The sequence below is a fragment of the Jaculus jaculus genome, chromosome X (genome assembly GCF_020740685.1).
Source record: "Jaculus jaculus isolate mJacJac1 chromosome X, mJacJac1.mat.Y.cur, whole genome shotgun sequence".
In the NCBI taxonomy this organism is placed as follows: domain Eukaryota; kingdom Metazoa; phylum Chordata; class Mammalia; order Rodentia; family Dipodidae; genus Jaculus; species Jaculus jaculus.
In genome coordinates, this window is record NC_059125.1 from 69,145,671 (window position 1) to 69,173,273 (window position 27,603).

Consider the following 27,603-nt stretch of genomic DNA (forward strand, 5'->3'; position numbering starts at 1 on the left):
CCCATGAATATTTTTATTATGTTTGTTTGTATGAGAGAGTGAGTATGGGCATTGCAGGGTCCCTTGCTGCTGTGAACAAACTCCAGATGCATGTGGCTTTACATGGGTATTGGGAAAATGAACCTAGGCTGGCAAGATTTGCAAGCAAGTGCCTAAATGCTGAGCCATCTCCCAAACCTCCTCTTTCAAAACAGTGTCTTCCTATGTTGCCCTCATTGGTTGAAAACTCACTATGTAGCCCAGGCTTCACTTGAATTCTTGATCCTCTTACCTCTGATTCATAAATGCTGAGACTACAGAATGGGGACCAGGCTAGCCTAGGCTCCAGGGAGACACTACCTCAAAAAAGAAAGAAAGAAAGAAAAAAGAAACAATAACACGGTGGCACAGAGACACACACTTATATAGTCTCAGGTACTCAGAAGGCTGAGGTAGGAGAATCACCTGGGCCCAAGAGTTTGTGGCTCAAAGGAAAAAAAAAAAAAAAAAAAAGACAAGGGCTGAAGATATAATTCAGTGCTATGCTTGTTTACCATGTATATAGCCCTGGCTTACATCCCCAGCATGACACAAGAAAACAAGAATGAATGTGCGTCTCAAAAATGCCAGTTGAAAAAAAAAATCAGCTGAGATGGGACTTTTTACTGTTCATAATCTTTGGGACTGAATGTGGGCTGTTAGGCTTTGTAAGCAAATGCCTTTATCCACAGTCATCTCTCCAACACTTCCCCTTGTAATTTTAATTAAAAAAATTATTTATTTGACAGGCAGAGAAAGAAAGAGAGGGAGTGAAAAAGAGAGAATGAGTATGCCAGGTCTCCAGTCGCTGCAAATGAACTCCAGATGCATGCACCACTTTGTGCATCTGGCTTATGTGGGTCCCAGGGAAGTGAACCTGGGTCCTTTGGCCTTGCAGGCAAGCCCCTTAACTACTAAGCCATCTTCCCAGCCCTAATTTTTTTTTTTTTTTTGATGTAGGGTCTCACTCTAGCCCAGGCTGACATGAAACTTAGTCTGTAGTCCCAAGCTGGCCTTGAACTCACAGCAATCCTCCTACCTTTGCATCCCAAGTAGTGGGATTAAAAGGGTGTACCACTATGCCTGGCTACTTCCATTTTATAAACTGAGGACCAAACCCAGGGCCTCATGTGTGCTAGGAAACTGCTCTATTACTGAGCTATATCCATGCCCCCTTTAATTTTTTTAAAATTTTTAGACATTTTCATACATTATATAGTATTTTGATCATATTCACCCTTCATCATCCTATCTTGTACCCCTTTCACACTCAGGGAGCCCCTTCTTTCCAACTAGTTCCCTTTTACTTTCAGGTCTTTCTGTAATACACTGAGGTTGATTAGGGTTGTTAACAGGAGCATGGATGGGTGTTCTTTATCAGAGCATGGACAACTTACCAGAGATATTACTGAAGAAAACTCTCTCTATCCCCTAACAACTATTATGTTCCAAGTTCCTCAGGGAAGGGTGGGGCCTTGTTAGCTTATCCCTGGCAGACCATTTTTAAACTTTATCTTGCCAAGTCATCCTGGATGGCCTAGAACTTTTGATCCTCTTGCCTCAGCCTCCTAAATAGCTGGGGTAATAGGTCTGTGCCACTATACTGGGCTTAGTGTTCTAAATATTTTATGTAACAGGACAATATTGTATTAAAATCAGGAATTATGTCAACCAGTACTCTGATCATAAAACCAATTCAGGACACTTGCTATTATTTAAGTATATTTCACTTGGTAATTAACATAGTGAAATCAAGATGCTGGGGTTAGCTTAGCAGGTAAGAGCACATGCTATCATGAGGACCTGAGTTCAATTCCCAGTATAATGCAAAAATCTGGGCGTGACTACACAGGTCTGTAACTTCAGTGCTGAGAGAAATAGAGACAGGATAATCACTGTGGCTTATTGGTCTGCCAGTTTGACAGGAAAATGGCAGCTCTAAGTTCTGCGACAAACTCTGTCTCAAGGAAATGAAGCAAAAGTGTAAGAAAGGAAGACACACAATGTATCCCCCTAGCCTCTGTATGTGTACACATAGGGCACATGGGCCTGCACACACATGTGCATATACCTCCCCCCAAAACACCCACAAAATCCAGACTGGAGAGATGGCTTAGCAGTTAAGGCATTTGTCTGCAAAGCAAAAGGACCTAGGTTTGATTCCCCAGGAGCTATATAAGCCAGATGCACAAGTTGGAGCATGTGTCTAGAGCTTGTTTGCAGTGGCTGGAGGCACTGGAGCACCCATTCTCTCATAAATAAATAAAAAGGGCTGGAGAGAGATGGCTTAGCAATTAAGGCACTTGCCTGCAAAGCCTAAGGACCTTGGTTCGATTCCCCAGGACCCACGTAAGCCAGATGCACAAGGTAGCACATGTGTCTAGAGTTTCTTTGCAGTGGCTGGAGGCCCTGGTGCACCATTTTATCTCTCTCTCTTTCAAATAAATAAATAAATAAAATGTATTTTAAAAATTAGCCAAAAGGAAGGGTGTGTTAGTACATACCTGTAATCCCAGCACTTAGGAAGTGGAGGCAGAAGGATCACGCATTTAAGACTACTAGCCTGGGCCTTTAATCCCAGAATTTGGGAAGCAGAGGTAGGAGGATCACTGTGAGAGCAAGGCAACCCTGAGACTACAGTGAATTCCAGGTCAGCCTGGGATAGAGTGAGACCCTACCTCGAAAAACAAACAAACAAACAAACATACATACATACAAACAAAATATACCTGTATGGATATCCGTGATATTTAGATCTGAAAATAGAGAGCATCCAACTGAAGAATAATACGACAAGTCCAATACCAGCCACACACATTACTGTTAAAAAAAAGAAAAGAAAAAACCAAGGAAAATAAAATAAGCAGGTTGAACACAGTAAGTAAGCAGGGCATGCATTGTTGCCTGTAGTTCCAAAGAGTAAAAATGAAGGGTTATCATTTACTGCTAAGTAACTTTCTCAAAGTTTTTCTTCCCATTTTCCCCAATTTTTAAAATTTTTTTATTAACATTTATAAAAAAAAAATCCCATGGTAATACCCTCCCCCCCACACTTTCCCCTTTGAATTTCCCCAATTTTTTTGAGGTAGGGTCTCACTCTAGCCCAGGCTGACCTGGCACTCATTCTGTAGTTCCAGGATGGCCTTGAACTCATGGCAATCCTCCTACCTCTGCCTCTAGAGTGCTGGGATTAAAGATGTGCACCACCACACCGAGCTTTTTGCCCAATTTTAAATATTACATTTTCGTTCCCATTTTAATATTCCATAGTCAGCCTTCCTCGGTGTTTTTGGTCTTTTCAAAGCAGGGTGTCTGTCACTCTAGCCCCAGCTAGCCTGAAACTCGCTCTGTACTTCCAGGGTGGCCTTGAATTCATAATGATCCTCCTACCTCAGTCTCCAAAGTGCTTGAACTAAATGCATGCACCACCATACCTGGCATTCCTCTTAAACTTATTCCCATAGAGTGCATCTATTTATATTTTTGTACAATTATATAAAACAACAAATTTCTTTAAAAATATCACACTAATCCAGGGGTGGTTGTTCACATCTATGAGCCCAGCTCCAAGGAGGCTAATGTAGGAGGATTGATTGCTATGAGTTTGAGGCTAGCCTGGTCTATACAGCAAGTTACAGACCAGGTGGGGCATTATAGTGAGACCATAGCTCAAACCACCCATCCATCCATCAAACCAACCAACCAACAAACCAATAAAAAAGAATTATACAAACATATAAAATTGGACTGGGTAAATGACTCAGTGGTTAAGTTCAATTCTTCTGCAAACATGAGGTCCTGAGACCATAGGAGTTGGAATTTCTAGAACCCAAGTGAACAGCCAGACATAGCTGTGCATGTCTGTAACCTCAGGGCTATTGAAATGAAAGTTAGAGAATCAGTAAGAAACTCCAGTGCAAGAAAAAAAAATACACGTGACTCATAGAGGAATATACCCAATGTTTTCCTCCTGCCTCAATAGGGCACTGTATTAGCATATAGAATTGCATATACCACACACATACAAGAAAACGAAATAGATAAAACTGTGATTTTGGGCTGATTATTTGCTCAGTGGTTAAGGCACTTGTCTACAAAACCTAATGAACTGGGTTCAATTACCCAGTACCCCCATAAATCCAGATGCACAGTGGAACAGACAACTGGAGTTCATTTGCAATGGCTGGAGGCCCTGAGAGTCTCAAGCTCTCTCCCTTACTCTATCTAATCTCTTCTCTCTCAGCTTGCAAATAAATAAAAATATTATTTTTTTCCAAAAAATATTGTGATTGTTTTAATACCTGTTGCCACAATGTTTTACTTAAATTTATGCCAGTATTGTACTTACATGTCAGTTTTCAAATGAGGATATTGAAACAGAAAAATTGAAATTCAAGAATTAGTAACTAGGTAACAATAGTAATTAGGAGAGAGAGAAGTAGAGAGAGAGAAGGGGTGCGCCAGGGCTTCTAGCCACCGCAAACTCCAGAGGCATGCACCACCTTGTGCACCTGGCTTTATGTGGGTACTGGGGAATCAAATCTTGGTCCTTTGGCTTTGTAGGCAAGCACCATAACTGCTAAGCCATCTCTCCAGCCTGTCTGGCTACTTTTAGTTTAATTTAATTTAATTTTTTTCTGAGGTAGGGTCTCACTCTATCCCAGGACAATCTGGAACACACTCTGTAGTCCAAGGCTAACCTTGAAATTACAGTGATCCTCCTACCTCTGCCTCCAGAATGCTGGGATTAAAGGCGTGCACCATCATGCCTAGCTATTTTTATTTATTTATTTTAATTGACAACTTCCAGAATTATAGACAACAAACCATGATAATTCCCTTCCCCACTCACTTTCTACTTTGCAACTCCTCTCACCATCATATCACCTCTCCCTCTCAATTTATATTTCAGAGGTAGGGTCTCATCTAGCCCAGGCTGACCTGGAATTCATTATGTTATTGCAAGATGGCCCTTGAACTCATGAGCTTGAACCTCTGTCTCCTGAGTGCTGGGATTAAAAGTGTGCACCACTACGCCTGGTCTATTTTTTTTTTAATTTTTTTGAGGTTATATCACACTCTGGCCTAGGTTGACTTGGACCTTACTCTAGTCCAGGCTAGCCTCAAACTCACAATATCCTCCCAAGTGCTAGAATTGAAAGCATATGCTGGGCTGGAGGGGTGGCTTAGCAGTTAAGGAATTTGCCTACAAAGCCAAAGGACCCAGGTTCAATTCCTCAGGACCCATGTTAGCCTGATGCACAAAGTGGTACATGCATCTGGGTGTTCGTTTGCAGTGGCTGGAGGCCCTGGCATGCCCATTCTTTTTCTCTCTCTCCCTCTTTCTCTCTGTTAAATAAACAGAAATAAAATATATTTTTGAAAAAGCATGTGCTACTATACCTAGTTGAGTTAATCCTTTTATAGAAAACAAGAGAAATACTCTAAGTAGATTAATAAATGTGGTATTTAACTTGGTTTATTTTGCTTTTACTATTTTACTTCAGAGATAGAAAGAGGCAGAAAGAGAATGGGCCTCCAGCCACTGCAAATGAAATCCAAATGCATGCACCACTTTGTGCATCTGGCTTTACATGGGTCCTGGAAAATTTAACCTGAGTCCTTTTGACACTGCAGGCCTTAACTGCTAAGCCAGCTCTCTCTCTTGCTTTTTTGAGAAAAAGAAAAAAGCTTAGGATCTGGCTAAGTTGTGCTTAAGGATGACTTTAAATTCCTGATTATCTTTTTTTTTTCCTTTAAATATCTATTTTATTTATTTATGAGAGAGAGAGAGGAGAATGGGCATGCCAGGGCCTCTAGCCACTGAGAATGAACTCCAGACACATGCACCACCATGTGCATTTGGCTTATGTGGGACCTGGAGAATTGAACCTGGGTCCTTAGGCTTCATAGGCATTTACCTTAACCACTAAGCCATCTCTTCAGCCCTCTGATTCTCTTTGTTTACTTCCAACTCCCATGTGTTGGTTACAGGTATGTGCACATGCATATGGAAGCCAACAGGCTGACTTTGGGTATCTTTCTCGATTGCTTTTCACTTTATTTACTGAGGCAGGACCTCTTGGATAGTCTCGTTAGCTAGCTTGTGCTAGGGGGATCCCCTTTCTCTGCCTCCTACTTACTGGGATTACAGATGGGCTTCCATGCCCACTTGGCACTTCCATGGGTGCTGGGATGTGAACTCCAGTTTTCAGGCTTGCATGGCAACAAGTACTTTTATCCACTGAACCATCTCCCCAACACCATTTTTCCTGTTTCCAAGCAGGGTCTTGATATACAGCCATAGCTGTCCTGGAACTTAATAGGTAGACCAGTCTAGCCTTTGACTTGTGGTAGTCCTCCTGCCTCTTCCCCCCAAGTGCTTAATTCCAGTTTTAAAAGCAGTTATTTACTCTCTCTCTCTCTCTGTCTCTGTCTCTCTCTCTCTCTCTCTCTCTCTCACACACACACACACACACACACACACACACACTTGTAGTGCTGGAGGTAGAATCTAGGGCCTCATCCATGTAAATTAAATACATTATCATTGAGTCATATCCCCAGACCTGCACATTCAGTTTTGTTTTGAGGTAGGGTCACACTGTAGCCCAGGCTGATCTGGAATTCACTATGTAGGCTCAGGGTAACCTCGAACTCACAGCGATCCTCCTACCTCTGGCTCCCAAGTGCTGGGATTAAAAGCATGTGCCACCGCTCCCAGCCTAGTTTTGTTTTGATGTGTTTTTTTTTTTTTTTTCCTGAGACACTGGGGAATCAATCAAACCCAAGCCCTGCACATATTCTACCACTGAGTCACATCCCCAGCCCTAGTTTTGTTTTATAATACTGAGAATGAAATCTAGAGTCTAGTACACTCTAGGCAAGTACTCTACCACTGAGTTATAACCCCACTCATTTTCTTCTTTGTATTTTTATTTATTTATTATTCTTTTGAGGGATGGTTTCACTCTTACCCAGGCTGACCTGGAATTCACTATATAGTCTCAGGGTGGCTTTGAACTTAGGACAATCTACCTACCTCTGCTTCCCAAGTGCTGGGATTAAAGGCGGGAGCCAAAATGCCCAGCCATATGTTATTTTTATAATAGAAAAGGAATAAAATATCATGCTCATCCTATAGCTAAGGAGAAAAGGGTAATTATTTTGTTTCTTGTAGTAAAGGCAGAACACAGCTACATTGACATATAACTTACGTTTTCGCTTCCCAATATCCATGTCAGAGGTAGCAGCTTCACACAAAAGCACCATTCCCAAGGTAACCCCACCATCTTAGAATAACTGTTTAAGGAGAAATCCATAGAGTGATAAAAGACATAGCATTTTATTATTCCAAAATTTTCATGAAGAAAATGAATAAGTATATGCCTTCTTTTCTTTTGTGTGTGTTCATGTGTACCCACACATGCCACAGTGTAAGCGTGGTCGAGGACAATCTCAGATGTTGGACTCACCTTCCACCCTGCTTGAGACAGGGTCTCATTGCATTCACCATGCTACCTTGCCTGAGAGCTTCTAGGGATTGTCCTGTTTTGCCATTAGGTGCACTGGGATTACAGATGCTTTATAAGGGTTCTGGGAATCTGATCAGACACAAATTGACATATATATGTAGCAAGTAATTTACCCACTGAGTCAGCTCCCCAGCCCTCATTTACTAGTTCTCTCAAGTTTTATTAATATTGCCTGTTATATGGCAGGCCTTATTCATTGTTAGAGTTTCAAAGTTGGGAAAAATACAGATAAGCTTATACCAGTGGCAGATACAAACAAGGAAATAATTATATAATCATTATTAAATGTCACTCTGAAATTTGAATATGTCTTGCTTCCTCTGGCACTACAGGAGACATCCTCCCCCCCCCCCTTTCCTTTCAGGCTACAAGGCTTAGGCTGAGCTGCAGAAAGCTTATGGCTGTGTTACTCTCCCAAGAAAAGATGGGTACCTCTGAGGAAGACCCTTCCCTCTTGTAACAAATCACCTCTGTGGAAAATGAACTGCTGGGTGACAGCCCAGTGGACTGAACGGCCTCATTTAAAAACCTTGCCCTGTGCCTGCTAGCCCCTAAGTGTGTTGATCAAACTCAGGACAGTAATATCCAAAAAGAAGATTCTTTTTTAATCCATGTCACCAGCAAGCAGGGGTTTGTTTTGTCTTATATATAGATGTATTTTGGATACAGATGCTCTGAATAAGCTGATGGCACAAGACATAAAAAGCTACATAAGTACTGAAATTCATTTGCTTGCCCACTGAAAGTAGCAAGTTGGTTAGTCATTTTGGTCTGATGTATTCGTCTATACAGGAAATTATTAATTTTCTTATCGATGTGGTTGCTTACACTTTCAGCATATTTTTTATGGGGATGAGCATCTTTTCAGCCTCATGAGTTATTGTGGTGATTTTAAGTGAAAATGAATCAAAAGAAGCATCTTGAAATCTAATAATGAGTAGTAAAAAGTTTGATGGTTGCCAGGTGTGGTGATGCACACCTTTAATCCCACTACTCTGGAAGTAGAGGTAGGAGGATTGCTGTGAGTACAAGGCCACCCTGAGACTACATAGTCAATTCTAGGTCAACCTAGGCTAGAGTTAGACCTTACCCAAAATAATGAAGAAAAAAAGTCATTTTGGAAAATAATTTAGGCATCACATCAAGATCAACAGACAATACCAGGTGTGATGGTACATGCCTATAATCCCAGCAACTGGCAGGATAGACAAGACAGGAGGATGCAGAGCTTGAGGCTAGTTTGGGCTACATAGTGCAAACCTGTCTGGAAAAAAACAAGCAAGAGCAAATTCCTACAATTTGTCTTGAATCTTCTATGAATTCAGAAACATGCTAAATTATTTTATATCTCCTATGAAACATTCTTTGCATTGGGCGTGGTGACGCACGCCTTTAATCCTAGCATTTAGGAAGCAGAGGTAGGAGGATTGCCATAAGTTAGAGGCCAGCCTGAGAATACATAGTGAATTCCAGGTTAGCCTAGGCTAGAATGAGACCCTACCTCGAAGAACCAAAAGAAAAAGAAAAAAAAAATTCTTTGTGCTGGGCATGGTGGCGCCTGCCTTTAATCCTAACAATCAGGAGGCAGAGGTAGGAGAATCACCATGAGTTTGAGGCTAACCTGAGACTACATAATGAATTCCAGGTCAGCCTGGGCTAGAGTGAGACCCTACCTCGAAAAGCAAAAAACAAAAATTCTTTGTAATGTTCATTAATTGGACAATTATATTATGACATATATATTACATGAAACATCAAAAGTGACTATTTTTCTCTTTTCTTGTCTGTATTTTAAGATTTCTACAAACATCATGTATTTTTTTTGACATTGGGGATTGAACCTACGGCCTCATATGTGCTAGATCGACTACTGATCTATATTCCTACCCCATTGTGTATGTTTGTAACTATGAAGGACATACATTACAGAAAATGCACATATATATTAAGACACAAAACTTCATACCAACTATATCTTTGCCTATGAAAAGTGAAGATGCTCGTTAAAAAGTACAGTGAGTCGAGGGCTGGAGAGATGGCTTAGCAGTTAAGTGCTTGCCTGTGAAGCCTAAGGACCCCGGTTCGAGGCTCAGTTCCCCAGGTCCCACGTTAGCCAGATGCACAAGGGGGCGCATGCGTCTGGAGTTCGTTTGCAGAGGCTGGAAGCCCTGGCGCGCCCATTCTCTCTTCCTCCCTCTATCTGTCTTTCTGTGTCTGTCGCTCTCAAATAAATAAATAAATAATTAATTAAAAAAAAAAGAAAAAACAAAAAAGCAAAAGCTGCCGGGAGTGATGGCACACACTTAAAAAAAAAATACAGTGAGTTGGGCGTGGTGGCGCACGCCTTTAATCCCAGCACTCGGGAGGCAGAGGTAGGAGGATCACTGTGAGTCTGAGGCCAGCCTGAGCCTACATAGTGAATTCCAGGCCAGCCTGAGCCAGAGTAAGACCCTACCTCGAAAAAACAAAAAAAAAGAAAGAAAGAAAAGAAACAACACATAGTGATATGAATGTGACAGAAGGTGGGGATATAGTGTAGAGGCATAGTATTCACCCACCATGTGCAAAGTCCTGGATTTGATTCTCAGCACTGAAAAAATATCAGTAATTTTTAAGGAATGTTTCTCTTAAAATCTCCCTAATCAACGACACACTAAAATACATAAACATTTACTAAAGAGGACATTTCTATTGGCTTTGCTTTGTTTGTATGTATATACATGTTCACATGTAGGTTTTACATATTTCTATCTCTTTAAAAATATTTTATTTATGTATTTATGGAAGAGAGTATAAGGGGCAGATAGAGAGAGAAAGGGCACACCAGGACCTCTAGCTACTGCAAATGAACTCCATAGGCATGCGCCACCTTGTGCATCAGCTTTACAAAGGTACCAGGGAATCAAACTCTGGTCCTTAGGCTTTGCAGGCAAGCACCTTAATCACTGAGCCATGTTGCCAGCAACTGCCTTTATTTTTTTCAGTTTTTTTCTCAAGGTATGGTCTTCTAATCCAGGCTGACCTGGATCTCACTCGGTAGTCCCAGGTTGCCCTCAAATTCTTAGCTATCCTCCTACTTTGGCCTTCCTTAAACTACATCAGCTTTCCAAGTGCTAGGATTAAACACATGAGCCACCAGGAAGGATTGAAAGTAGAAACTTAAAAGAAAAACAAAGCTTTTCTTGAGTGTGCATTGGGTGTACGTGTAGAGGTCAGAGGAAAACTTTTGGGTCAGTAGGGCTTCTCTAGATCTCACTCTGCTGTTGTTTTCTTTACTGCATTTGCTATGACCTTTTGAGAATTTTTCCTGTCTCTGTCTCTCGCTGTCAGCATGCTGGGATTACACAAAGACCCACCATGGCTTTCAGCTTTTTTTTTTTTTTTTTCAATGCACAGTCTTGCTCTAGCCCAGGTTGACCTGGAATTCATTATGTAGTCTCATGGTGGCCTAGAACTCATGGCATTCTCTCTATCTCTGCCTGTCTAGTGCTGGGATTAAAGGCATACACCACCACACCTGGCTCAGCTTTTTTAAATTTTATTTGATTTTTGGTTTTTCGAAGTAGGGTCTCACTCTAGCCCAGGCTGACCTGGAATTCACTATGGAGTCTCAGGGTGGCCTTGAACTCACGGCGATCCTCCTACCTCTGCCTCCCAAGTACTGGGATTAAAGGTGTGCACCACCATGCCCGGCTATCAGCATTTTTTAGATACAGGGCGTGGTGGTTTGATTCAGGTGTCCCCCATAAACTTAGGTGTTCTGAATGCTAGGTTCCCAGCTGATGGAGATTTGGGAATTAACGCCTCCTAGAGGCAGTGTATTGTTGGGGGCGGGCTTATGGGTGTTATAGCCAGTTTCCCCTTGCCAGTGTTTGGCACACTCTCCTGTTGCTATTGTCCACCTTATATTGGCCAGGGGGTGATGTCTACCCTCTGCTCATGCCATCATTTTCCCCTGCCATTGTGGAGCTTCCCCTCGAGCCTGTAAACCAAAATAAACTTCTTTTTTCCCACAAGCTGCTCTTGGTTAAGTGACTTCTACTAGAAATATGAACCTGACTGCAACCCAGGGTCTGGAGATCAAACTTGGGTAGTCAGGTTTGAGTGGCAAGTACTTTATCCATTGAGCCATCTCCCTAACCTAAAATCTGAAACTTTCTGAAGGGTAGTTACTTAAAATATATTTTCTTAATTTTTTTTACTAGAGAGAAAGAGGGAGAATTGTTGGTCCAGGGCCTACAGCCACTATAATCGAACTCTAGACGTGTGTGTCATCTTGTGCACACTTGTGACCTTGTGTTATATTGTGCATCTGGCTTACGTGGGACCTGGAGAGTCCAACATGAGTCCTAAATTATGCAGGCAAGCTCCTTAACTGCTAAGCCATCTCTCCATCCCTCAAATATTTTTTTTTTTTGGTTTTTCAAGGTAGGGTCTCACTCTGGCCCAGACTGACCTGGAATCCACTATGTAGTCTCAGGGTAGCCTTGAACTCAGAGCGATCCTCCTACCTCTGCCTCCCGAGTGCTGGGACTGAAGGTGTGTACCACCACGCCCGGCTCCTCAAATATTTTTTGATTTCAAAGCACTTAGGCCAGGCATGGTGACATACACCTTTAATCGCAGAACTTGGGAGGTAGAGGTAGGTAGATGGCTGTGAAGTCAAGGCTACCCTGAGACTACATAGTGAATTAGAGGTCTCAGCCTGGGCTAGAGAGTGAGGCCCTATCCTGAAAAAAAAAAAAAAAAAAAAAAAACCATTTAGGATCTTCTTTTTCCCAAGACAGGTTCTCACTCTAGCTTGGCTAAACTTCAACTCACTCTGTAGCCCCAGGCTGGCTTCAAACTCATGGGGATCCTCCTACCTCAGCCTCCACATGCAATTTTTGGAACTTAACCTGAACTGTGAATTTTGAATCATACTTATTTGATGCCATTCTTATTTTTCTTTTTCTTTCTTTCTTTCTTTTTTTATTTTCAAGGTAGGATCTCACTCTAGCCCAGGCTGACCTAAAAGTCACTATGTAGTCTCAGAGCAGCCTTGACATTATGGTGATCCACCTACCTCTACCTCCCAAGTGCTGGAATTAAAGGCATATACCACCATAACTGGATCATTTTTACCTATTTTTACAGCTTATAGAGGAATCTGTTTTCAGATGTTAGAAAGTAAAAACTGCTTTGTGATAAGAAAGCCAAATTCTTCCCTGACATTCAAGAGGGTTGAACAACACAAATGTAAAGCAGCTACACAGTTCACTAGAAATATTCTCCTTAGGACATGGCACAGATGGGAAAATACTAAGAAACCTGAATCTGTGATTATTGCTTTCTTATTCACTAGAGAATGCCACTCTTAAAATCACAAACTGCTTGAAATTATGTCATTGAGAACTAGGCATAGTGGCACAAGGCTGTAATGCCAGCACCTGGACAGTGGTGGTAGGAGTATCAAAAGTTCAAGGTCCAGCACTGCTCTATCTCTATCACACCTTCCGAGGCTCAGGGTCCATTGCAGAAGAGGTAGCAGAAAGAATGTAAGAGCCAAAGGAAGGGTAGGACTCCATACAACGTGCTCCTCCAGACACAAAATGGCCTGGATATCCATGACCTCACAGTGCCTGACACTACCTACACAAGACCATCATTCTGGGAGGAAAAGATGATGACATCAAAATAAAAGAGAGACTGATTGAGAGGGGGAGGGGATATGATGGAGAATGGAGTTTTAAAGGGGAAAGTAGGGGGGGCATTACCATAGGATATTGTTTACAATAATGGAAGTTGTTAATAATAATTAAAAATTTTGAGGTCATTCTCAGCTACAGAGTCTAAATTCATATATGAGTCCCTGCCTCAATTACAAAACAAAACAAAACAAAGCCGGGTGTGGTGGCACATGCCTTTAATCCCAGCACTCGGGAGGCAGAGGTAGGAGGATTGCCGTGAGTTCGAGACCACCCTGAGACTACATAGTGAATTCCAGGTCAGCCTGGGCTAGTGTGAGACCCTACCTCGAAAAACCAAACCAAACCAAAACAAAACAAAACAAAACAAAACAAAAAAAAAGCTGGGCATGGTGGCACACACCTAATTTAATCCTAGCACTCAAGAGGCAGAGGTAGGAGGACTGCTGTGAGTTAGAAGCCATCCTGAAACTACATAGTGAACTTCGGGTCAGTCTGGGCTAGAGTAAGACCCTACCTCAAAAGCACCAAACAGAAAAGAAAGAAAGAAAGAAAGAAAGAAAGAAAGAAAGTAAGAAAGAAAGAAAGAAAGAAAGAAAGAAAGAAAGAAAGAAAGAAAGAAAGAAAGAAAGAAAGAAGTTAGGAAGGAAGGAAGGAAGGAAGGAAGGGAGGGAGGGAGGGAGGGAGGGAGGGAGGGAGGGAGGGAGGAGAGAGAGAGAGAGAGAGAGAGAAAGAAAGAGAAAGAAAGAGAGAAAGAAAGAGAGAGAGAAATAAAGAGAGAAAGAAAGAGAGAAAGAAAGAAAGAAAGAAAGAAAGAAAGAAAGAAAGAAAGAAAGAAAGAAAGAAAGAAAGAAGGATAGATGGGGCTGGAGAGATGGCTTAGTAGTTGAGACACGTTCTGTCAAAGCCAAAGGACCCAGCTTCAGTTCCCCAGTATGCATGTAAAGACAGATGCACAAGGTGACACATGCATCTGAAGTTTGTTTGCAGTGGCTAGAAGCCATGGTGTGTCTATTCTCTCTCTCTTAAAAAATAAATAAAGCAGGATGTGGTGGTGCATGTCTTTAATCCAAGCACTCATGAAGCAGAGGTAGGAGGATCACTGTGAGTTCGAGACCAGCCTGAGACTACATAGTCACCCTGGGCTAGAGTGAGATCCTTCCTCATAAATAAATAGCCAGGCATGGCAGTGCATACCTTTAATCCCAGCACTCAAGAGGACAAGTAGGTGGCTCACCATGAGTTCCAGGCCAGCCTCACAATACAAGTGAAAAAAAAAAAAGATTAAAAGAAATTATGGGCTGGAGAGACGGCTTAGTGGTTAAGGCACTTGCCTACAAAGCTAAAGGACCCAGGTTTGATTCCCCACAACCTACCTAAGCCAGATGCACAGGTAGTACATGTCTCTGGAATTCATCTGCAGTGGCTAAAGTCCCTGGTGTGCCCTTTCTCTCAATCTTTCTCTCTCCACCTGCCCACTCGCTCTAATAAATAAATAAATAAACACAAAAAAATAAATAAAGAAATTTTGATCTAGGTGTGGTGGTATATGCCTTTAACCCAGCACTTCAGAGGCAGAGGTAGGAGGATTGCCATGAGTTTGAGACCATCCTGAGAATAAATAGTCTATACACTTGCCTAGAGGTGTTAAGTCACTCAGTTTCTAGTATAATTTCTAAGTAGCTTAAATTTCCAATGGAAGCACAGAGCTTCAAATAAGAAGTTTATAAAGACAAAATCCTACATTTATCTTAACTTTCTAAGGAAACAGAATCCTGAGTCTACTTCACAGTCCAGACCTGGTCCTGACCCCTTTATAGTGAGCTTTGTTTTTCTCTGCAAGGGGCCAGGATTGAGCTCAGGACCTTGCTCACGCTATCAAGTAGTCCAACCACTGAGTGGCATAGCCAGCCCCTAACTTTGCTTTTAACCCATCAAAATAATGCATGAATTTAAATATCACCTAAGCTTCATCTGTATCCCAAATCATTACGATCCTACCTTTTCTTTGTTAAAAAGGCTTCCTCTGCTGTGCAGATGTCCTTATATGAATGAGCTAATAAACCTGGCTTTATCAGACTTAGGTGTGCCTCTGGTACTCTTCAACTTACTGGGCTTCTTTAAATAGAGCACAATTAATATGATTCCCAAAGGATATTGTAACCTGCATTAGGAGAACAGTCCCAATCATATGCTGTACAGAAACTATGAGATTTTAAGAAAAAGGGCAAATTAAAATGCAACAATCTAGACAATGAAAAAGGATACTGAACAGAAGAACAATGTGTGTTTCAGCTACAAACTGGGCTTGGCTACTTCCATGGATATAATTCTGGGGGGAGAAAGAAATGGAACCTTTAAATATATATTACATTCTAGTATTGTAAATCTAAAATGGACTGTTAAACCTTTTAAAATTATTAATTTATCTGATGTACCTTAAACATGTACCATACTTCAGTTCTGTTGTTAGTAAATGTTGGATCAACATAAAAGCCTTTTCTGTATTATTTACTTGTGGTTTCTTTGTTGTAGTTATACTAAAACTAGAAGTCCAATAATCTAGGCTGCATGAAGACAGAGGCTCCATTTTTTCTTGTTGGTTACCATATCTGTTAATACTTAGTACAGTGCCTAGAAAGAGTAGATGCTCAAGTACTTTATTAGTCTACACAGCTGAAAGTTAATTTTCATTCTTAGCCAGCCCAGTCAAAAGGACTTCACATATGAAATAAGGAGCTTCCCACTTTAAAGAGCACTTCATGGTCTCACTCTCATTGTAACTGACTTGTCAACACTGAAAGATTGGAAAGTAAAAACTACATCTAGTTCATGTATATGCTGGCACTGGTTTCACAGAATCAATCATTAAGTTAACTGTAAGTATTCAATGGAAAGAAATCTTCAAGTTCCCTTACCACATGTCCTGTGTGGGGATTCTTATGAGCATATGGTGGTCCTCTTATATGGTTCCACATTTGACCAGATGTCATAGCAAGCACGAAACACTAGGAAAAAAAGAATGGAATTCATAGCTCAGCTGGTCCGATCTTGATTAGTTCAGTAAGTAAATAAAAGGTTTATATGCTTAGGTAATACATGACATTTTTCTTTGGATAAATTTCTGTTTTGCTTTTTTTAATTGATTTTTCAAGGTAGGGTCTCACTCTAGCCCAGGCTGACCTAGAATTCCCTATGTAGTCTCAGGGTGGCCTTGAACAAATGACAATCCTCCTTCCTCTGCCTCCTGAGTGCTACAATTAAAGGCCTGTGCCACCATGTGCGGCCAGAGAAATGATTTCTTTATTAAGGCTTATATTTCACCACATGATCACAATTCATTAATATTTCAAAAGGGATTTTAAAATTATCCCTAAACTGAGAGATACTTCAAAATTGAGTGTTGATATATATTGTTTTTTTCGAGGTAGGGTCTCAATCTAGGTCAGGCTGACTTGGAATTCACTACGTAGTCTCAGGGTGGCCTCAAATTCACAGTGATCCTCCTACCTCTGCCTCCCAAGTGCTGGGATTAAAGGCATGCACCACCATGCCCAAATGAAAATATCGTTTTGAAGAGTATTTTCAAGAAAAAATCCTAGACAGTTTGATTATCTTAATGAGAGAATGGATAAAATAAATGGATAGTAAGGAAGAAAGCAAAACACATAAAAATCCTTTTCCTTAGGGAAGGAAAATGTAAGATGTTACTAGACATGGTGGCACATGACTGTAATCCCAACTCAGGAGTCAGCATAGTCTACATAGTGAATTCCAAGAGAGCAAAGGAAATAAGGAAAGAGACCTTGTCTCAAAAAAACACAAACAACAAACATGCAGGCAGGCATGGTGGCTCATATCAGTAATCACAGCACTTTAGCTAAGGCAGGAAAACTGCTCTGAGTTTGAGGCCAGCCAGGTTACCCAGAGTTCTAAGTTAGCCTGGGAAATAGAATAAAACCCTGTCTCAAAAAAAAGTGAAAGTGAGGTAACCCAGGGCTAGAAAGCCAAGCATCACATGTTCTCTCTCATATGTGGATCCTAGCTACAGATGATTGGACTTCTGTGTAAGTAGGAAGAAAACTCAGTAGCAAAGGCCAGTAAACTAGAAAAGAGATATAAAGTGAAGAGACAGGAAGGGAGGGGAGTACTTAATAGCATGGTGTTGTATATATGTAAGTAGAAAAATAGATTAATGGGGATGAAAAGGCCCAAGTGAGGTCAGGGGAAGAGACTGAGTAAAGGAAAGGCAGAGGGAGGGCTAATCAAAATCCAAGAGGAGGACTGGACAGATGCCTTACTGGTTAAGCGCTTGCATGTGAAGCCCAATGACTCCAGTTCAAGGCTCAATTCCCCAGGACCCACGTTAGCCAGATGCACAAGGGGGCACACGCATCTGGAGTTTGTTTGCAGTGGCTGGAGGCCCATTCTCTCTCCCTCTCTCTATCTGCCTCTTTCTCTCTCTGTCTGTCATTCTCAAATAAATAAATAAATAAATAATTTTAAAATATCTAAGAGGATATAAATAAACCATATGGAAACCTACTTTTATAGACAATGGAACACTCAGGAGCTGTAGATTATTACTAGAAAATGTTCAGTGCCAGGGATGGGATACCTTCGAGTGAGTTGTTGGCCACGGAGGTCCCTGATGCCCCCAAAACATTACAGGCCATTACCAAGGCCCTTGGTTTCTTACCAGAAATACACGGTAAGAACCTATTGCTGAAGACTCCACATACTAGGGCTGCAAGGCCACTGAGAAATCCTGCAGGAACTGAGCTGATAACCTCCTCCATGTATAACAGCAGACAGAAAGCTGGAAGAAGCCATTCTGCATGCAGTTCAATGGCAGAAAGAGAAATCACCAGTGAAGATACCCAACAGTGGACACTCCATGCCTTATCTTTGGCCAGCCAGGCCAAATGAGCCAATGGGTGCAATAGTGGCACGTCTGTCATGGTGGAAACCAACTGCCTTCTAATTGGACCGGAGGCCCGCTCCATGGGAGGGAATACATCCCTGATACTGAAAACCTACAATAGGGGTAGTCATGAGCCCTAGGAGTATAAAGTCTGCTGCTGTCTGACTAAATGTATATACACTGCTCATCTAACTGCCCAGTAAGCACTTCTCTTAATGTTCATACCTATATATTAATGCTGCTCTCACTTTTGGTTCAGAACCTTCTCTTTTCAGATGGCAGAGACTTTGGGATGACTCAGAAGGCATCATGGTGCTGGGAAGAGTGACAGGAGTGCTAAGCACTGCAATATCTCTATCACACCTTCCAAGGCTCAGGGTCCATTGCAGAAAGAACGTAAGAGCCAAAGGAAGGGCAGAACTCCTTACAACGTGCTCCTCCAGACACAAAATGGCGTGGATACCCATGACCTCACAGTGCCTGACACTACCTACACCAGACCATCATAATAGGAGGAAAAGAGGATGACATCAAAATAAAAGAGAGACTGATTGAGAGGGGGAGGGGATATGATGGAGAATGGAGTTTCAAAGGGAAAAGTGGGGGGAGGGAGGGAATTAACCATGGGATATTGTTTATAATCATCTAAGTTGTTAATTAAAAAAAAAGTGTCTTTTCATAACAAAAGACAGGTAACCTAAAAGGATATTATTAGGAGCTTTCTCTTTTTCTTTTTGTTTTTTTGAGGTAGGGTCTAACTCTGGCTCAGGATAACCTGGAATTCACTATGTAGTCTCAGGGTGGCCTCGAACTCACGGTGATCTACCTACTTCTGCCTCCAGAGTGCTGGGATTAAAGGCGTGCACCAGCACAACAGGCGGGAGCTTTTTCAATTAAATTTTCTCCCATAATTCACTTACCAAAGCTGCAAAAGCCCATCCAGTTTTATTAAAAAGAAATTCCATATTGCTTCTTCGAAGGTACACAAGCCCACCAATAACAGCCAAGAGCAATCCCAACATAAGAGGTCCAGCATAATTTGGTGGTCTAATTACTCTAATCTAATAAAAAGAAGAAAAAAATAACATTTTAAGTAAGAAATGTATTACCTAATAAAATAATAATGAAATTAAAGCAGGGCTGGATAGAAGGCACAGCAGTAAAGGTGCTTGCTTGCTTGCATTCAACGCCCCCATACCCACATAAAGCCAGATGCACAAGGTGGCACATGTACCTGGAGTTCATTTGCAGTAGCAGGAGGTCCTGTTGTATCCATTCTCTTTCCCTCCCCTTTCCTTTCTCTGTCTCTCTCTCAAATACATAAATAAAAGTTTTTTTGGTTGTTTTCTTTTTGGGGGGGGTTTCTTGAGGTAGGGTCTTACTCTAGCCCAGGCTGACCTGGAATTCACTATGGAGTCTCAGGGTGGCCTCGAACTCATGGCAATCCTCCCACCTCTGCCTCCCGAGTGCTGGGATTAAAGGTGTGTGCCACCACGCCCAGCTTTAGAAGTATTTTTGAAAAGAAAGAAATTAAAGCAAAGTGTGTTTATTTTCAGGAAAAATACTTTCTTCATTTCATTCCAATCAAAATAGTGTACTTTACATCCTAAAATGAGATGTAATAGGTGTAACATCCCAGTTAATCAAAACGTTTTTCTGCCAGGCGTGGTGGCACACGCCTTTAATCCTAGCACTCCGGAGGCAGAGGGAGGAGGATCACCGTGAGTTCGAGGCCAACCTGAGACTCCATAGTGAATTCCAGGTCAGCTTTGACTAGAGCGAGACCCTACCTCAAAAAAAAAATTATTTTTCTAAAGTAAAATCAAGGGCAGCTAGATAACTGACAGCTAATACTGACTGTCCATTTGACAGGATCTAGAATTAGCCAGGAGATAAACCTCTATGCATGTCTATGAGGGAGTTTTCCAGATTGAGTTAACTGTAGTGGGAAGATCCACCTCTAACTGTGGGCAGCACCATCCTGTAATCGGGAGTACCAGATTAAAATAAGGAGAAAGAAAGCTGAGCATGAGCATTTATCTCTTTGCTTTCCTGACTGAATACTGACTGAGCAGCTGTTTCATGCTCCTGCCTTCACTACCATAGTGCGCTATAACCTCAAACTGTCCGGAAGTTCTTTTTGTCAGGTATTTTGTGCCAGCAATAAGAAAAGTAATCAATACAATAACCCATAGACTTAAGAAGTTCAGATGAATGGTTTCCAGACTAAACTCAATACAGGCTGCTTTGGAATTCTGCAATTTTATCTATTAAATGATACTTATGAAAGCATTGCTAAATTATTACACTACCCCAATGATATGAAGACAAGATCCGTAAGAAACTTACATTGACATCAGTTCTGTCTGCAATCCACCGGGCAATCTGCTCAGCTGAAAACCCCCGCACCTGCAACTCATATGTATCTGCCCTTTTGGGTTTTCCTTTTGGAGGAAAGTTGATGAAAGTTGGAGCTGAATTCATGTTTAGCTGAATAAAGAGATCACAGAAACATGAGTTATCAAAAAAAAAAATCTTAGCCTGGACTAGAGTGAAACCCTACCTCAAAAAAATTAACAACTAATAAGTTGAAATTTTGGAATTTTATAAGTAGAGGCAGGAATCAAACTTGTAGCAATCCTCTTGTCTGCTTCCTAAGTGCTGTAGTTATAGGTATGTACCACCAGCTCAGCAGAAATTTAGGCTTTTTACACAAATAAAGAAGGCCATGACTTGACTGTCTAAATGATTTGCCTGAGGAAAGTTTCTGAGCAAGTTTTCAGATGGCTTCATGTGTCCATAAATAAAGTATTTGAGTGAGAAATATAAATTCATTTTATTTTTTTGGTTTTCCAAGGTAGAGTCTTGCTCTGCCTAAGCTGACCTGGGATTCACTATGTAGTCTCAGGATGGCCTCAAACTCACGGTGATCCTCCTACCTCTGCCTCCCAAGTGCTGAGATTAAAGGTGCTAGCCACCATGCCAAGCTAAATTCATCATTATTATTTGTTTGTTTGTGTGTGTTTGTGTTTACTGGTATACAAGGGTCTCTTTCCACTGCAAACAATTACCAGATTCTAGCTGGGCATGGTGGTGCATCTGCCTTTAATCTCAACACTCAGGAGGCAGAGGTAGGAGGATCACTGTGAGTTCAAGGTCAGCATGGGTTAGAGTGAGACCTTACCTCAAAAAATTGAAAAACTGTGCTGGAGAGATGGCTTAGTGGTTAAGGCGCTTGCCTGCAAAGTCTAATGACTAATGATCAATTCTCCAGGTCCCATGTAAGACAGACACACAAGTGATACATGGGTGCAAGGCTGCACATGTGCACAAGGGGGTTCACACGTCTGGAGTTTGATTACAGGGGCTCGAGGCCCTGGTGCACCAATTATCTCTCTCACTCTCTTTCCCTCTCTCTCTTGCATAAAAAAGGCCACTGATGCTTGCTCCCCTTTTTGCATCTTACTTACATAGGTGACTTGGGAATTGAACCTGGGTAGGCAGGCCCAAGTTCAATTCCCCAGCACCAAGGGGAAGCAAAGTGGTGTTTTCATCTGTGATCCCAACATATCTGCAACAATGGTAGGCAAAACAAGGAGAATGTGAAGCTCAAAGCCCAGCTAGACTGGTACACATAGAGAATAAAAACGACAGACCCAGTCTCAAAAAAAAGGTGGAGCTGGGCATGGTGGCACATACCTTTAATCCCAGCACTTAGGAGGCAGAGGTAGGAGGATCACTGTGAGTTTGAGGCCACCCTGAAACTACATAGTGAATTCCAGGTCAGCTTGGGCTAGAGTGAGAACCTTGAAAAACAAAACAAAACAAAACAAAAAAAGGTGGAAGGAGAGGACAAACATTTCAAGGCTGTTCTCAGACTTGCATATGTATGCCGTGGCATGTGCATGCACACACACCATACACATATACACAATAAAGAAAAGCATTTTAGCTGGGTATGGTGGTGCATGCCTTTAATCCTGGCACTTGGGAGGCAGAAGTAGAAGAATCACTATGAGTTCAAGGCCAGCCTAGGCTAGAGCAAGACCCCATTTTTATACCAAAATGGATAGAGCCACATCTCCTTCTAAAATGGCCATAACTATTGACCATTTTTTTTTTAGGCAAACCCAACAGAATGGTCTTGTTTTTGTTAAATGAGAGAGAGTGAGAGCAAGAGAGAGAGAATTGGTCTACCAGGGCCTCCAGCCACTATAATCAAACTCCAGACGTGTTTGCCACCTTGTGTGCATGAACAAACTTGTGCATGTGTCCACTTTGTGCATTTGGCTTATGTGGGATCTGGGCAGTCTAACATGGGTCCACAGGATTTACAGGCAAGCAACTTAACTGTTAAGCAATCTCCAGCCCAACAATTTATACTTTTATCCACCATGTAAGTTACATATTCATTTCCCTGTATCTGTGACAAAAGTTGACATTGATAAAATGAGCAAAAACTAGGGCTGGAGGGATGACTTGGCAGTTAGGTGCTTGCCGGTTCAAGGCTCAGCTCCCCAGGACCCATGTGAGCCAGATGCACAGGGGGGTGCATGCATCTGGGGTTCATTTGCAGTGGCTGAAAGCCCTGGCATGCCCATTCTCTCTCTCTCTTTCTCTTTCCCTCTCTCTCTCTGTCACTCTCAAATAAATAATTTTTTTAAAAATGAGCAAAAACTATATATTATCATTACTGTAATTTCATTCATTTACCCGATTTACTTTTAATTTTTTGGTTTGTTTGTTTTTGGCTTTTGGAGGTAGGGTCTCACTGTAGCTCAGGCTGACTTTGAATTCACTACGAAGTCTCAGGATGGCCTTGAAGTCATGGCAATCCTCCTACCTCTGCCTCCCAAGTGCTAGGATTAAAGGCATGTGCCACCACACCGGGCTCTTTTTTTTTTTTTTTTAAACAGGGTATAGTTCTAGCCCAGGCTGACCTGGAATTCACTATATATTCTCCGGGTGGCCTCGAACTCATAGAGATCCTTGTACCTCTACCTCTTGAGTGCTGGGATTTAGCTGGGCATCTAACCATGTCAAAAAATAAACAAATAACAAGGGAAGATGGTTTAATGATTAAAGGCACTTCATTGCAAAGCCTGAAGGCCTTCTTTCAATTTCCTAGTACTTACATAAAGCCAGATGCACAAAGTGGCACATATATCTGGAGTTCATTTACAGTGGCAGGAGGCCCTGGTGTGCCTATACACATACTCTCTCTTGCCCATCTCTCCTCTCAAATAAATAAAAGAATATTTAAAAAAAAAATCTATAGGCAATCCTGAGACTACAATAGTGAGTTCAAGTTCAGCCTGGGCTAGAGTAAGACCCTACCTTGAACCCCCCTCCCCCCTCAAAATGGGCAAATGGACAGACAGGTGGCACATGCCTATAATCCAAGCATTCAGGAGGCTGAGGCAGGAGATCAGTCAGAAGTATCAAGAATTCAAGGCCAAGGTGGGTCTAGTGATTGACAGACTGATCCCAACATTCTGAATGTGGGAGTGAGAGGATAAGCAATTTAATGTCATTCTCAGCTACATAGCAAGTTTCTGGGATAGTTATTTATCTAAAAAAACAAAATAAATGAAGTGAGACCATATTTCAAAAAAGAGAAATTATGAGATGCTACTCTTACTCATTGGAATGGTTACTATGCATATATAATAATAGCAGAAAACAAGAGCTGGCAAGGGTGTGGAGAAATTAGATCCCATGTGCACTATTAGTAGAACTATAAAATGGTGCAGCTGCTATGAAAATAGTATGGACATGTTTTGAAAATTAAGTAAACAATCATCACTGCCCTAGGGGTAGATGTATAGTCATGTAATCTCAGGGTAGCCTTGAAGTCTCAGCAATCCTCCTACTTCTGCCTTCAAGTGCTGGGATTAAAGGTGTACACCATTATGCTTGGCTGAAGTATACATTTCTACTTATAATTAGTTAGCTGGGCATGGTGTAATCCCAATACCTGGGAAGCAGAAGCAAGAGGATTGTAGCTAGCCAGAGCTATACAATAGATATTTTATCAATATAAAAATATTGAGCCGGGCGTGGTGGGACACGCCTTTAATCCCAGCACTCAGGAGGCAGAGGTAGGAAGATCATCGTGAGTTCAAGGTCACCCTGAGACTACACAGTGAATTCCAGGTCAGCCTGAGCTACAGTGAAACCCTACCTCAACCACCCCCACCTCGCCAAAAAAAAAAAAAAAAAAAAAAAAACACTGGGGGCTGGAGAAATGGCTTAGCAATTAAAGAACTTGCTTGCAAAGCCAAAGGACCCAGGTTCAATTCCCTAGGACCCATGTAAACCAGATGCACTAGGTTTCACATAGTGAATTCCAGTTAGCCTGAGCTAGAGTGAGACGCTACCTCAAAAAATAAAAATAAAAATAAAAATAGTTAAAGCCAGGTATAGTGACACATTCCTCTGATCCCAGAACTTGGGAGGCAGAGGTAGGAGAATTACCCTGAGTTAGAGGCCACCCTGAGAGTACATAAGTGAATTACAGCTCAGCCTGGGCTAGAGTGAGAGCGTACCTTGAAAAAAAAAAAAAAAAAAAGAATAGGTGAGCAAGGGCCTCTTGCTGTTGCAAACAAACTCCAAATGTGCTTGCCACTTTGTACATCTGGCTTCATACCGTAACTGGGGAGATGGCTTAGCAGTTAAGGTGCTTGTTTCCAAAGTCAAAGGAACCAGGCTCAATTCCCTAGGACCCACATAAGTCAGATGCAAAAGGTAGAGCATGTGTCTAGAGTTCATTTGCAATGGCTAGAGGCCCTGGCAAGCCCATTCTCTCTCTACCTGCCTATTTCTGATTGGGTGCTCCCAATCTCTCCATCTGCCCCTTTCTCTCTCTCTCCCCTCCCCTCTGCTGTCCGTCAAATAAATAAATAGAAAATATAGATATTAGAACTGGGCTGGAGAGATGGCTTAGCAGTTAAGGTGCTTGCCTGCAAAGCCAAAGGACCCAGGTATGATTCCCCAGGACCCACGTAAGCCAGATGCAAAAGGGGCACATGTGTCTGGAGTTTGTTTGAAGTGGCTGAAGGCCCTGGCAAGCCCATTCTCTCTCTACCTGCCTATTTCTGTATATATCTCTCTCTAAAATAAATTAAAATATTAGCCATGCGTGGTGGCGCACGCCTTTAATCCTAGCACTTGGGAGGCAGAGGTAGGTGGATTGCCGTGAGTTCGAGGCCACCATGGGACTACGTAGTGAGTTCCAGGTCAGCCTGGACTAGAGTGAGACCCTACCTCAAAAAACCAAAATAAATAAATAAATGAACTAATTAATTAAATTAAAATAAAATATTAATATGTATATTTTTTATTTTTTTATTAACTTTTTTAACTTTTAAATTTTTATTAACATTTTCCATGATTACCCGGGGTCAGCAGTCTTTACAAGCAAGGGCCTTTATCTGATGAGTCATCTTCCCAGCCTTGCGTGCATAAAGTGGCACATGTATATGGAGTTCATTTACAGTAGCAAGAAAACCTTGTATACCCTTTCTCTCTCTCTCTCTCTCTCTCTCTCTCTCTCTCTCTCTCTCTTTCTTTCTTTCTTTCCACAAATAAACAAATTAATAAAAATAAAAGTCAGGGGCTGGAAAGATAGCTTTAGTGGCTAAGGCACATGCCTGTGAAGACTAAGAACCTAGGTCTGATTTCCCTGTACCCATGTCAACCAGATGCACAAGGTGGCACATGTTATCTTGAGTTCATTTGCAGTGGCTAGAGGCCCTGGTACACCCACTATCTCTCACACTCTATCTGCTATCTCTAGTAAATAAAATAAAATATTTAAAAATTGTTTTGTATTTTTTCATAATTTTTTTAGTTTTTTAAAAAATATTTATTTATTTAAGAGAGAGGAAGAGGTAGTGAGAGAGAAAGAGAGAATGGGGACATCAGGGCCTCCAGACACTGCAAACAAACTTCAGATGCATGCAACCCCTTGTGCACCTGGCTTATGTAGGTCCTGGGTTATCAAACCTGGGTCCTCAGGCTTCCAAGGGAAGTGCATTAACCATTAAGCCATTTCCCCAGCCCAGCTTTGTACTTCTTTATGAGATAAGAGAATCTTGGCATGCCAGGCCTCCAGCCACTGCAATCAAACTCCAGATGCATGCACCATCTTGTGTGCATGTGTGACTCTGCACCCTTGTGTTAGCTTATGTGTCTGGTTTACATGGGACCTGGAGAGTTGAACATAGTTTCTTAGGCATCTAAGGTAAGCTCCTTAACCACTAAGCCATCTCTCCAGCCCTAAAATAAAATATTTAAAATAATAAAATAAAAGACAGGCGTGAGAAGTCATGAATAAAGCAATCAGGTTGATAAAGCAACTCAAGTAAAAGTTCCTGCTTTGAAAAAAGAAAAAAACGATATTTTCCAGCAGGGAGTAGTGGCGTATGCCTTTAATCCCATTACTTGGGAGGCTGAGGTAGGTGGAACACCATGAGTTTGGGGCCATTCTGAGAATACAGAATGAATTCCAGGTTATTCCAGGTCAGCTTGGGCTAGAGCGAGACCCTACCTTGAAAAATAAAACAAAACAAAACAAACAAAACAGGACATTTTCCAGTAAAGCATTCTAAAAGAATCAGTCAATTGACATTATTACCTTTTATGACTAGCCACAATTAGCTTTTAGTTCAATAACTACTCTGGTTCTTACATAAAGCATCCCTTTTTTAACTTCTTGTAGACAGCAAAAAGATGTGATTCCACTTTTTCCATACTTTGGCTATTCCTACTTAAGAAAGGAAACTAAACACCTTACCATTTGAAATACGTCTGAACCTTCATCAAAATCCACCATGGCAAAAAATATCCTGTTGGTAAATGCACTGGAGTATCTCCAAGAGTTTGCTAGGATCTGGAATTCTTCATCAGCTTGCCTGAATGCAATTGTATTTGTTAAAAAAGGACAATTTTTAAAATGGATCCAGCTTCTTAGCAATAAAACAACAACCCATCTAAGCAATACCAAATTTTCAGTGGAAGAAATACTACTGACAAGTTCTGGCAAGGTTAGAACAAAATTTGTTCTGGCATAAGAGAAGACTTATCCCTACCGTTGGAGATTTCATCAAAAATTAGTAATCACATTACTTCATTTCATAGTTTGTGCACTTTTTTCTTTTAGAATTCCAAAGCATTTCCAATAGTGAATGGGGGGGGAACACTTAATAATCTACAACAAACAAATTCTTGTTTGCTTGTATTTGGTTGGTGTGGATTTTTTCGGGGGGCGGGGACAGGTGAGACTCAAACTACTAGGTTCACAGTGATCCTTCTGCCTCAGCGTCCTGAGTAGCTAACTGTGAGTATAAATCACCTGCACATACATCACCATGCCCAACTTCCTTGCTTTTTCATTTCTGTTTTGATGCTAAGGATGAGTCCAGAGCCTCACACAGAC

The 27,603-nt window shown here is 41.5% G+C and overlaps 1 protein-coding gene across 1 annotated transcript in view; it reads right to left on the reverse strand.

Annotated features, from left to right (window-relative positions):
- Magt1 (magnesium transporter 1) overlaps positions 1 to 27,603 on the reverse strand; it is an 87,615-nt gene that overhangs the window by 5,995 nt on the left and 54,017 nt on the right. Inside the window, exons 3-9 of the mRNA XM_004666977.2 lie at positions 26,962 to 27,079; positions 20,514 to 20,654; positions 19,085 to 19,225; positions 16,159 to 16,248; positions 15,509 to 15,572; positions 7,236 to 7,310; positions 2,748 to 2,838 (exon numbers count right to left, since the gene is read on the reverse strand). Coding sequence (XP_004667034.1) covers positions 2,748 to 2,838; positions 7,236 to 7,310; positions 15,509 to 15,572; positions 16,159 to 16,248; positions 19,085 to 19,225; positions 20,514 to 20,654; positions 26,962 to 27,079 — 720 coding nt within the window. The remainder of the gene's footprint in view (positions 1 to 2,747; positions 2,839 to 7,235; positions 7,311 to 15,508; positions 15,573 to 16,158; positions 16,249 to 19,084; positions 19,226 to 20,513; positions 20,655 to 26,961; positions 27,080 to 27,603) is intronic.